General features: G+C 42.7%; 1 protein-coding gene across 6 annotated transcripts in view; it reads right to left on the bottom strand.

Moving 5' to 3' along the window:
* Positions 1-13,260, bottom strand: part of CYRIA (CYFIP related Rac1 interactor A) — a 112,340-nt gene that overhangs the window by 30,684 nt on the left and 68,396 nt on the right. For all 6 annotated transcript variants that reach the window (XM_051840123.3, XM_051840141.3, XM_051840167.3 and 3 more), the window contains one exon: positions 3,507-3,586. In XM_051840123.3, coding sequence (XP_051696083.1) covers positions 3,507-3,576 — 70 coding nt within the window. In that variant the 5' untranslated portion in view covers positions 3,577-3,586. The remainder of the gene's footprint in view (positions 1-3,506; positions 3,587-13,260) is intronic.

Genomic DNA, 13,260 nt, shown 5'->3' with positions numbered 1-13,260 from the left:
ACCTCTTTGACCCAGTTCCATTATATGCCATCAACAACTTCAAAAAGGATCTTGGAGATGAAGTAGAAGCTTCACATTCATTTTAAGCTGTGACTACATGCTGATCAACCTACCTTCCTCCCTCCACTCCCTACTCCTTAACTCTTTACAAACCAGCCCCTGTATTCACTGTAACCAGTCCCGAATCTGTGCTCCCCGTGGCTACCAGAGGCAGCTCACCACCCAATTCATCATCCCTTTTTTTCTTTTTTAAAAGATTTATTTTTTTATTTGAAAGTCAGAGTTACACAGAGAAGGAGAGGCAGAGAGAGTGAGAGAGAGAGAGAGAGAGAGGTCTTCCATCTGCTGGTTTACTCCCCAATTGGCCACGATGGACAGAGCTGTGCCGATCTGAAGCCAGGAGCTTCCTCCAGGTCTCCCACGTGGGTGCAGGGGCCTAAGGACTTAGGCCATCTTCTACTGCTTTCCCAGGCCATAGCAGAGAGCTGGATCTGAAGTGGAGCAGCCAGGTCTTGAACATATGGCGCCCATATGGGATGCCAGTGCTTCAGGCCAGGGCTTTAGCCCACTGTGCCACAGCTCCAGCCCTAGGATTTTATTTTTTATTTTTATTTTTATTTTTTTCCACTATGTAGGATTGGCCCTGCTGTAGTTGTTGCAGTCATCTGGAGAATGAATAACCAGATGGAAGCCCCCCCCCCTCACACACACACACACTTACTCTGCCTTTCAAATATATAAACAAATATTTTAAAAAAGAACTTATAAATCAGACTTCTTTCTGTTCCTTAGACACTGTGCTTCTCTTAAGTCCATTATTTTGTCTTAAATTGTGTGCCTATCTTATCTTTCATTCTAGCCCAAGAGTTTATAAGGCAATGACTGCTCTGGCTTAACTCTGAATCTTGATGTGGTCTGGCTTTCATGGATGGTCACAACCATGGTAAAAGCACCCTTACTGGATTTTGCTTAAATCTATAGACTCCTGGAAATATTGTGACCACAGCCCACCTCCCTATCCCTCTAGTTCATCATCATTCTTTGTTGAAAAGTCCTGTTAGACAACAGGATTTTCAATCAGAAAAAACAAAATCACTTTATTTCCCTATGAGTGGTCTTAGTTTGCAGATAACTAAGTTGTTCCTTGCAGTCAGGGGCAGAATGACGGCTTCTAGGAAGAGGCTTGTGATGAGCTCTTAAGGGCAGCTCCCTAACCATTCTCTGTGTGACTTCATGAAGTTAGTTATCTTCTCAGAATCTCAGTGGAACAAAGTAAATCTCCTTGGGATGAAAGGGGAAGTAAATAGAATTCTATATATTTTTCTAAATTTAGTTTTGTCTTTTCCTTAAATCTTATAGCTCTAGTCCTACTAAGGAGCTACTAGACAGAGAATCCAGGCAAACTTCCTGATCTTGAATAAACTGTTGACTCACAAATGGAGTTTTCATACCATAAACATCATCCACATTCAAGATTTCTTAATGCTTTATTTAGCCACTGTGACCTCTCTTTAAATAGGATGTTAGGGAAATGTCCAAAGACTGAACAGATCACAGTGCTGTCAGAGTGCAGAGAGAAGAACAGAGGCCTCTGTCATCAACCCTCCCCTGCCTGATATAGGTGGGGGAGGGGACTCCCAAGGCAGAGCCTCACATGCCTGGTGCCCTAGAGGATCCTAAATGAAAACCATTGCTGTAATCCATGTAGATTTTATTAAATTAAATTAAAGGACTTTAATATTAGAATTGACAAATAAGTCAACATTGGTTTTTGTAGAGAGCCAAGAAACCAGGTACAGCATAACAGCCAAGTGGGTGTTCAGAACTCTAGTAGGACCATGTGAGCATGTACGGGTGCATTTGGAATGCAGGGCTTCCCCAAAAGAACAAGGGCATAACTCTTCTAAGTACTTACATGCTTCTGCAGCCCTGAAAGAGGGGAGCATTATTTTACCACTGTTTTGACATTTGAAGATGCTGAAGACAACAGCACAGAAGGCATGGCAAGAAATAGAGAGCACTTAAAAAGGCAAACAGTAAAATACGGGTGGCAAGATTATAGACTATTTTAGAAACTTTCTTTGAAGTTATTAACGCATCATTATTTTAACAACAACAAAATATAAGGGGATACTTCAAAAAGTTCATGGAAAATGGAACTAAAAGATACGTTTATTTTTCATGCAAAACATTTTTGAAATCCAGGCATAGTTTTTGCATAATACTCACTTCATGAACTTTTGGACACCTCTCATATACATGGGTGTCAATTTTCTTTTTTTGCACCAAAGCAAATGTATCTTTTAATACCAATTTTCCATAAATGTTATAGAATGCCCTCACGTACATTTTAGAGGAGCAAAAGTATCAGAAAGGCCCGTTCCTTCCCAAGGATCAAATGCACCTGGCTCTGGAGCTCTAAGCTTTACCCCTTCCAGAGCTACACCCAACAGCAACAGCAACGACACCCACAACACACTGTGTTAAATCATCTTTCCTCAAATAAAATCTAAAATACTTATTTTAAAGAGCAGATGAGCTTTCAGGACACTTTTCCAGTAACCATTTCAAGCACAGTGAATAGAATGAAGAGATACACACAGGGAGCTTTTGTCTTTTGGTTTGTTGCTTGTTGGAGCAGTCTTCTCGTACTTACTTAGCAAACGTCTGTTAGGAAGTTTATTAATCTGCATGTAAGGAAATTCCAACTATTATATACAATATAAGTAAAATACTGAAAAATTAAAGTTTAATGGAAATTAAAGAGTGCAACAGATGGCGAATGCTGGGGAAAAAGCCATTAACTGTATGTGATACTGGGGAATGATAATTTTAAAAAGGGTTGAACAAGACAGAAGGTGGAAATATGGATTTAGTTTGATTTAACATGAACGTGTCCATTATTTGTAAGTCAATAAATCAATCAACAAAACAAAGTTAAAAAGAATCTACTTATTTATGCAGTCATGATTCTTATGCTGTTTTTACCTAAGAAAACACTGTCAAGTTTTTGATAAAAGAAACACACTTGTAGCAATAAGGGATATGTACTAATATTTCTCAAAACCCTAAAATGATTCTATACACTCAAATAATACATAAAGAGAAGATGGAAATGACTAAAAAGAAACTCTCAGCCTATTTCTGTTCGTAGTGACTATTTTCTTTCCTGTGATATTTCTATATTAAGCTGTGTAAACTATTATGCTTACTAATTCATAAAGCATTTTTGGAAAAATACATAATAATGATTTATGCAAGGCCTGCAAAAGCTGACTATTTCTAAATTCAAAGAAAACCAGGGACACATTAAAATGATTTTCCACTGAATTTCTAAAAAAAATAAAGAAGGAAAATGTTCTCAGAAATGATCTCAGAAAGAATGCACAGAACCATTTGGGTTTGGTCTAAATATCACATAAAATCTTTATGCTGTAACTTCTTTATCAACAAGCTATAAAGAAATGGAAAGTTTCCATTATGATGTTGTAATCTTTGGAACTTACTTTCAAAATCCAGGAAAAAATGTGGATAGTTTTCAATTTCCCTGGTAAGGACTTTGAGCAGGTTTCCCATCCCAGCAAACCTAGCAAAGACAACACAGAAACAAAACCATTAGCAACATAAAAATAGACTTGTATGAATACCCTGGACCTCTGAGAGCTACTGCTCAAGATCAGAAGGCAAGCATCTCCACCCTGGGAAATAAGGAATAACATAGAACTCACTCCTGAGTTGTGGTAGACAAACACCCCTGAGGTACTGGATCCCTCAAACTTAGGGCAGCTGGATTAAACCACACAAAGCATGACAATAATGAGCGGGTCGTGATGTCTGTCTGGAGAAAACACTTGCACTTTGCATTCACTCGCAATGTTAATAAAAACAACAAAGAACATTGTATTCGCAGAATCAAGTATTTTAGTTACTGATACATTCTATGAAATGCTTCCCTTTGCTCCTTCGCAATCCCCTGACTCCTTAACAGAAACTGTGTCAGCTGTGTTTCATTTCCTTTCCATTGACATGGGCTATCACATCAACAGACAAGCACAGCAAAAAGGGTGTTCAGAAATATCTACCCAGAAAGGTAATCTTCAAGTTAGCGAGGTACAGAGTTTAGTAAACACGGAGTCCCAGGGACTCCTGCTAATGTGCGGAGGAGACCAAACTTCTCAGAGGTGTAACTCCTAGGCAAGTTAGAAGTCTTTGTACCACGACAGGGGATTGGGTGCTTCACAAAGCAAAAAAATGAAAAGGCACAAAATCCAAACAGTTATTCTCTCTTTTTTTTTTTTAAGGATTTTTTTTTTTTTTTGACAGGCAGAGTGGACAGTGACAGAGAGAGACAGAGGGAAAGGTCTTCCTTTTGCTGTTGGTTCACCCTCCAATGGCTGCCACAGCCAGCACACTGCGGCCGGCACACCATACTGATCCGATGGCAGGAGCCAGGTACTTATCCTGGTCTCCCATGGGATGCAGGGCCCAAGCACTTGGGCCATCCTCCACTGCACTCCCTGGCCACAGCAGAGAGCTGGCCTGGAAGAGGGGCAACCGGGACAGAATCCGGCGCCCTGACCGGGACTAGAACCCGGTATGCCGGCGCCGCAAGGCAGAGGATTAGCCTAGTGAGCCACGGCGCCGGCCCCAGTTATTCTCAACAGAAATCGTGGCCTAAAACATTTGCAAAAGTGAATCAGATAAACAGAGAAATAGAAATTTGTATTATGTCTGCAGTTACGAACCAAAAAAAAAAAAAATAGGCAAAATATAGCATGGTGTGTATGTGTGTTTAAAGTAAACAGGGAAATTTCTATTGCTTTCAACCCTAGTTGGGGGCAGACAAGTATCTCTGAGGTGCTGGGTCCCTAAACTCAGGAACACATGGCTTAAACCACACAGAGCACGACAATGATGTGAAGGTCAGGAGGTCTTTGTGGCGAATACACTTGGACTTTGCCTTCACTCATTATGTTAAAAACAACACCACCAGGGAACACTGTATTAGCAGATTCAAGTGTTCTAGCTTCCTGACATTGAATTGTCTTCTAAGGGAGGCCATTCATCCGCGAATCCGTCCATCAGTTTGACACACCCTAAGGGAGCAGTGACTAGACACCAGACCTGGGCTCTGTGGGAACCATCCATCCAACTCTGCTGTGAGTGCACTCTTGTGACTCCGCTACCTCAGTTGTGACAGATTAGTCTGAAAAACCACTAGACCACTGCAAGGTAACCCCAGGGAGGAAACTTTCTACGCACTCGGCTTCTAAGAGTGCTAATGTTGATGCAAGGAAATTTTTTGAAGATTTATTTATTTATTTGAAAGGAAGAATTACAGAAAGAGGGAGAGATAGAGGTCTCCCATCTGCTGGTTCACTCCTCAAATGGCTGCAATGGCTACAGCTGAGCCAGGCTGAAGCCAGGAGGCAGGAGCTTCTTCCAGGTCTCCCACATGGGTGCAGTAGCCCAAGTACTTGGGCCACCTTCTGCTGCTTTCCAAGGTGCATCAGCAAGGAGCTGGATAGGAAGTGGAGCAGCAGGGACTTGACACCCACATGGGATGCTGACATCATAGGTGGCAGCTTTACCTGCTACACTACAATGCTGGTTCCAACACAAGGAATTTTTAAGACTATGCTCCTGTTATAAAGATGTGTTGAGAAAAGAATGCATGCAAAGACATCTGCATGAAAATCACAGCAAGTGGAGTAATCTGGGCTCCACCATTCTCCCCTGAGAAAACACTCCTGCACTTGCACATGTCCTCCACAGGACAACTCACTAATGTGAAGCCAGAAGGAGTCTGCCTAAGGAATCTGTAGTCCAGGTCACATTGTCTGATCCTAACCCCAGCTGTTTCCTGCTCCCCTGCTGTTCATGGCAAGATATTTCATCTCCATAAGCCTCAGTTTCCTCTTTTGTAAAAGAAATTCTTGAAAAGTATCTATTTCATCAAGCTGTGAGAATTAATGAGATAAGAACGTAAAAGGCTTGGCACAGCACTTACAGGGAGTGCTCAAGAGATGTGAAGCTGCTGCTATTACTGAAGATACCATCATCACCACCATCATCACCATTATCACCACCATCATCACCATCATCACCATCATCATCACCATCATCACCATCATCACCATCATCATCACCATTCATCATTACCATTCCAACAACCTTCAAACACTCACTTCGGATTTTCAAATGGAAGATGGATTAGATAGGCTCCATGTGCCTCCAGGGAAGAGAACTAAGACCAGTGAGGAAATAATGAGGAAGATCTTCATTCAATGTCAAGAATAAAAATTTCTAACCATTAGCGTTGTCTGACTACTGAGCGATTTGCCTTGTGAGATACTGAACCTTATCTCACTGGTTATATTTAAACAGAACCATTAGCTATATAAGCCCTCCACAGGGTTGTAAAAATCATAACATGTTGGGCAGAAGGCTGGACTAGCTACTTCTTAGACCTCCCCTGCATTGAGTTGTATGAAGGTGGACATGCACATGTGCAAACACACACACACAGACACATGCACACACAGGCAAACACCATATATTTCTCTTCCAAGAGAAGCTCCCCTGTCCTTTCTTTCATTATTTCTTCCTCTGACTTTATACACATTTTCCTTCCAGATTTTTTTGAGCAAGCCTGTTTGAGGCAGGATCTGCCAAAGTCCAGGCCATTCCTGCTGCTGGATCACACTCACAAACTCTTGCAGGTCTCTAGGAAAGGAATTTTTTTTTTTGACAGGCAGAATGGACAGTGAGAGAGAGAGACAGAGAGAAAGTGTGGGGAGCAACTCGGACTAGACTAAGTTACTGGAATTAAGACTTATTCTATGCATCTGCTCTCCCACAATATGGCGCTGGGGAGGAGTAAACAACTTCTACACAGCTGCCTCTCGCCAATTTGATTGACTGACCTGCAGGAGCTGATCCTGCTCCATATTGGAGGAGAGCAGCGTACTTGGCGTGTGGGTAGCAGAGTTGGGATTGGTGGAAAGGACTATAAAGGAGGAGAGAGACAACATGCACCAGGAACATCCGGATAACATCTGAACAGCCCCCGAGAGAGCCGGCCGGCGGTGTGCCGCTCCCCCGCGGAAGTGGGGAAAGTGGCAGGGGGAGCCGCCCTTCCACGGAGGTGGAAGGATGGGCAGCCAACCCGGGAAGGACCAGCAGCAAACCTGGGGAGGGCCGAGCAGACAAAAGAACAGCGCAGGGTCCAGTGTCGTTCCTCCGCAAAGAGGGGGAGCGACAAGAAAGGTCTTCCTTTTACTGTTGGTTCACCCTCCAATGGCCGCTGCAGCCGGTGCATCGCGCTGATCAGAAGCCAGGAGCCAGGTACCTCCTCCTGGTCTCCCATGCAGGTGCAGGACCCAAGGACTTGGCCATCCTCCACTGTACTCCCAGGCCACAGCAGAGAGCTGGCCTGGAAGAGGGGCAACCAGGACAGATTCCGGCGCCCCAACCGGGACTAGAACCCAGTGTGCCGGCGCCGCAGGCGGAGGATTAGCCTAGTGAGCCGCGGCGCTGGCGGTAAAGGAAGTTACCAGCTTATTCAGAAATGCCAGCTCAGACCCATAGGCACTTAGAAGATGCTTCTCCTGTTTGTTAGCAGGCTCAACTTTCAAAACAAAGCGTTCGATGGATGTTAATATTCTTAATTTCTTAGTTTCAAACCAGACATGCCACTGTAGACCTGTTTGATTTTCATTTTCTCCTAAAATTCAGTCTTGTGTGTGGTCTTACAGTCAAAGTACTTGGGTGGGAAATATGTCAAGCCTTCGAAATGTGTAATAGACTGAAATGAACACATGTGAAAAAAATATAAATATTAGCTGTAGAATTTTGCTCTCCAAAAGGTTTTCTGAGCTGGTTAACTGGCATGGTCAAATATTTTGGAATATGATTGTAACATCAACCAAAGTCAATTACCTGGAACTGCCAGGATTCAAGATGTGTCCCCTTTCACACAGTAACATCTGGAATAGCTGTGGGATAGTACATAGTACAAGGGTCAAGTCTCATCCTCTGGAATCTAGAAAATATGTGCATCAAACCCAAGTGCCCTGTGAATTCATATAGAAATACTTCATCCCATTTCTTTTACGGCAAAATTGTGATGCTTACTGCTCCTTCCAGGGTGGATAAGAATTCATGGGAGTATCTTAGTTGATGCATCATGCGCATGCTTACCATGTAGAGACTAATGGCATTTTAATTAGCTTTCGGGCTCCTTTTGGAAAGGGCCCTCAACTCCATCCTTCATGACAGAGACTCTCCAATCATTTCAAACAGCTCCTTAGTGAATACAATCTACACTGCTGGACACCACACTCCTAGTGAGATGGCATGGTTACCTACCTGCACAGTCATTATTTTAAAAATATTTTGTCTTCAACAGAAGAATTTCAGAAAAGTTACTATATGCTATTGAGAATGCAGAAACATAATAAAAGTGAATTAAACATAAGAATACAGTAATCATGGCCGGCGCCGTGGCTCACTAGGCTAATCTTCCGCCTTGTGGCGCCGGCACACCGGGTTCTAGTCCCGGTCGGGGCGCCGGATTCTGTCCCGGTTGCCCCTCTTCTAGGCCAGCTCTCTGCTGTGGCCAGGGAGTGCAGTGGAGGATGGCCCAAGTGCTTGGGCCCTGCACCCCATGGGAGACCAGGATAAGTACCTGGCTCCTGCCATCAGATCAGTGCAGTGCGCTGGCCGCGGCGGCCATCGGAGGGTAAACCAACAGCAAAGGAGGACCTTTCTCTCTGTCTCTCTCTCTCACTGTCCACTCTGCCTGTCAAAATAATAATAATAATAATAAACCTTTTAAAAAAGAATACAGTAATCATAAGGGGAAGATAAAGAGGTGAGCAGGACATGAGGGTATATGGGGGCTTATGCATTTGGATTTCACATTCTGTAGAGTCAAAACATAGGAGAAAGAAACAGTCCCCTCCAAGAACTAGCACTCAGAAAGTAAGAATAAGCAGGGTATTCTGGAGAGGGTCCTTATTTGTATGATTAAACCGTGATCTCTGTTAACAGTGACTTGAGACAGAGCATCTCCTGCAGCCAAGGGTAAAGGCTACTGTGCAGGGGAAGTCACACCTGCGGATGAGCTCAGTCGCAGAGCTCCCCCAGGCAGAGCAACGGTTTCACAGCCACGTAGTGGAGGGACAGGCTGACCTGGCAATCCTGGGTGTATTCTTCAAAGCTGGGAATTCTGGATAACAGGCTCTGTCCAGGGACTTCATGGCTGCCCTAATAATGTGACCTGCTGCTGCTCTGTTCCAAGGGGTGCCAGCTACTTGCCTCTTCCTGAAAGTGTGGAGCCTCCATCCAAGTGAATAGACTAATCCACTGAGCCCTGAGCCCACAAGGAAGATCTTGATCCATATCTTTTAAAAGAAAGATGATTCTTGGCAGTTCCCATAGGAGAAGACATTGCTTATGTAAATTCGAGGTCTCCTCAATCATAAAAGAGGGGAATCACTATTTGAAGAAAAAAATGTATGGTAAAAAATGTAGATACAAAAACCTTAGAAACAGATTCCATAAAGGATGATGATAAGAGGTGTAAGAGTCCCAGTAAGCCATCTGTAGAGCATGTTATTATTGAAAACTAGTCAGTTGCTTATAATGTGAAGGCTAACAACACAACCCACGGGCATACGCAGGATGACTCCCCTGGCATCTCCAGAGACCATCTCTGGACTGAAATCTTCACTGGTACATGTTGTAGCCACGGTAGTACACATGATGGTTCCAAGACCTAAGTTCATTACTGCAGAGAGGGTACGGGAGGAGTAGGCAAGGACAGAGTACAAGGTTTTGGGTAGCAGATGAAGAGGCAGGAAGCGATGTACTAGTTGGAAAAGTAATCATGCAAGGTACCCTGAAAATAAACTCTTGGGTTCCGTTAGTTGAGATGTTCCCTGCTTTGGAGACCAGCATTGGAAGGAGGCCATTCTTCCACCTGTGAGCACTCTGGATGGCCTCTGATTCATAGAGGCACCCATCTGCCTCTGTGCCTGGACCTACAATGGCACCATCGCTACCACAGCAAAGGTGAGCAAGCACCTGCTCATTGGGTCCTTGGCATTTTGGCTTCAGCTGCTGATTCGGCCTATTTTCCATGGCACTGTAAGCTGGGATTACTTGTAAAGACACAGGACTGAGAATGTGAAACACAGAGTAGGCCAAAATAACAATTTGGCCAACTAACATGTTCCAAAGATGCCCAGTGAAAGCAGTGAACGGACAAGCCCACTAGAAAGAGTGTTTGCAGGGGCCTCACAAACATAAGGCCCCTCTAATTGCCTCATTATTCCATAGCAGGTCATTCTGGCTGTGAGTCTTGGGTTCCTCAGCTACAATACCTCCTGTGTGGAACCCTTACAAAAACTAAGTAAATGAATGTAAAAGCGCGACGTGCACTGGAAAATACTGTGAAAATATTAGCTGTAATTATTCACCATCACAACTCATCCATGGTTTAAGATATTAAGAAAATTAAAAATCCATAACACTCTCATAATCATATTTGCATGTTCTGTCTTTCAGGTATGGTCTCCAAAGCTCCGTGTACCTCTCTTAACACACCAAGCTATATTCAGGTCAATGCTTAAAGCCAAAAGAGGTTTTTTTACATAAGGCATGATATTTTACAAACATTTTCTTATTTTCTTGTCAAAAACAAATCTAGGAGAAAGATACAATTTTTAGCAATTAGAAAACTTACTGAACTTAGTAAAGAAACTGATTGAAAAAATATAAAACTATGAAAGCAAACTAAATTTTCCAAAGAACAATGTCTATGTAAGATTGTAATAATTAGAGGCTGCGTTCTTCAGGTATTTCTATTTGCTCATTTTCAATGTAAAAATCTTAAGCACAAACAACTGGTTTTGAAAATGTGGATTGTAAGATCACTTGTACAATAAATACTCAGAAATATCATCAAAAACTGCAATTTTGAGCAACTGCATGAATGTTTACCTCATTTCATAAATACACCATAAAGTCAAAGGAAAACAGAAATATTTAATGATGAAACCCCAACCAAAGTGGTCATGAAATGCCTCTATGGGAGCAAAATGAATGCTAAAAGACAAAGGGTCGACATAGAATTGCCCGCAAGCTAAAGGAGGGGCCCTGGGGCTGCAGGCCACTCAGTACCAGGGGAGATCTGGCTTTCCTTCCTCCAGGTTGCCTGTGTTGGTGACGGTGACCTACCTAAGAACCAAGCAAAGATGCAACTCTCATTTCAAGAAAAACACATTGGTGGCAAGTTTCCTCTTCCTTTGAGTTTCTAACAGAAATGTCACTTATAACAATTGCCCTGAGAGAGCCAATCAATTACTTGCTGAATGCCCTCTTCCTTGCGCTGGTGCAGGTTGGGCATGCGACATGGAAAGCCACAGACTCTGTTTTCAAATGATGCACATTTTATGCAGGGAGCGAGCACAGCTTTAAGAATGCAATCTACCTGAAAGCACATTACAGATTCCTGAAAAATAGCAAGTGCTCAAAGATGCTAATTGGACATGAAAATAACAGTATGTATCAGGTACATATGTGTACTGAGTATCAATCCGAGTGATTATGGCTATTATTTTTTATATCATATATGAGAAACATAAGAATATTAGCATTTAATTAACTGGCAGCATACTTGGAGCGTTCATATACTTTATTCATGTAAACCTTGCAGTAACCTTCAGGTTGCTATAATTATCTTCACATTGATTGGGGGCAGGGAGAGACTCAAAATAGCTAAACAACTTTCCAAAGATAGAGTCACACTCAACTTTGAAAATCCACGAACCCAAAGTCTATTTTTTCTTTTCTTTTCTTTTTTTTTTTTTTTTTTTTTTTGCACAAGACTGCCGACCTGGGACTCCAGACTCCAAAGAGGCTCCATCTGGGGACTTCAGAGAGCAGGTGGCTCACTGAAAATGTAGGCAGGCTATCACATCATTGAATGCATATACTCATTGTTCAGGGGGGCAGAGGCTACAGCTTTCATCAGATCCCCAAGGGGCGTGCTCTACACCAGGACTGCTTAATGGCACTTACAGGGAAGGCCACATTTCTGTGGAGACGCAAAGAAGAGAGACCATCCCATGGGGGCTGAAGTCTTTCAGCAAACCTTGGATCAGAGAAGAATGGAGCTGCCGCCCTGACAGTCAGGATCCTAGGGATCTGGCTGGCTGAGGGAAGTCCCCAGTGAGGCGGACAGCAGGAGTGTGGAGGGAACAGTGTTGGGTGAGGCATCAAGTTCTCGCTTCCAAAACAGAAGTTCTGTTCCTTAATGTCTGTTATTTTGAAATTGGGCCTTTCAATTTTTGTTTCCCAAGTAGCCTAGAGGAAGGGTGTTAGTGACTTTAAGATCAGTAACGGTGACTCTAAATACTGCCAGTGTGTCCCTGCCAAGGGAGGCACTCGTCCTCAAGGAAGGACGACTTGGGGTAAGCACATCACACTGTCTATAGCCGTTTTCTTGGCTTGCAGCTCAAAACCACTCGCATGGGAGTTGACACTGAGGCTACTCACTGGGAAACAATGACTGCATTAAACATTCTCTGCTAACATTTCCTGTTTCAACCAAGAGGACAGAAACACACACACGCACACACACACACACACAAATATTCTTTTTCTTTTCTTTCTTTCTTTTTTTTTTCCTGACCATTTGGAACTCTCTGCTTGGAAGAAAAAAACTTCAATGATAGCATGAGCTACATTCCCAGGTGCAAAACCAAATGAGACCAATGAGAACTTGTTTTAGGAAGGTCTGATCATAAGATTCTGTGGGAATGCATCAGTTGCTTATAAACAAGACATAACAGACTTTGTAGGAAGAGCGTGCAGGTGAATGTCAATAGTGGCCTTTGCCTGTGTATACCAGCATCTCAATGTTCACCTTTCATGAATAGGTAATAAGCACTAGAAGACTGCTTTTTAATTCATGGCTATCTGAAAGAAGAATTCTTAAGTCAATACAACTTTTTACCAATAAGAACAGAAAGTAAGAAAACAAACAAAAGAGTAGCCCTACTAGGGTTTATTTCCTAATATTTTTCTTTTTAAAAATATTTAAAATTTCTATTTAATGTATTTGAGAGGATAAGAGACAAATGGAGACTGAGATGCAGAGGGAGAAACAGAGAGGAGAAAGAAAGAGAGAAAGAGAGAAAGAGAGAGAGAAAGAGAGAGAGAGAGAGAGAGAGAAACGCGCTCTCATTCAGT

This window comes from Oryctolagus cuniculus, chromosome 2 (genome assembly GCF_051225735.1).
Source record: "Oryctolagus cuniculus isolate XC-2025 breed Fujian yellow rabbit chromosome 2, ASM5122573v1, whole genome shotgun sequence".
Taxonomy (NCBI): Eukaryota; Metazoa; Chordata; class Mammalia; order Lagomorpha; family Leporidae; genus Oryctolagus; species Oryctolagus cuniculus.
This window is presented reverse-complemented; position numbering and strand designations above follow the sequence as displayed.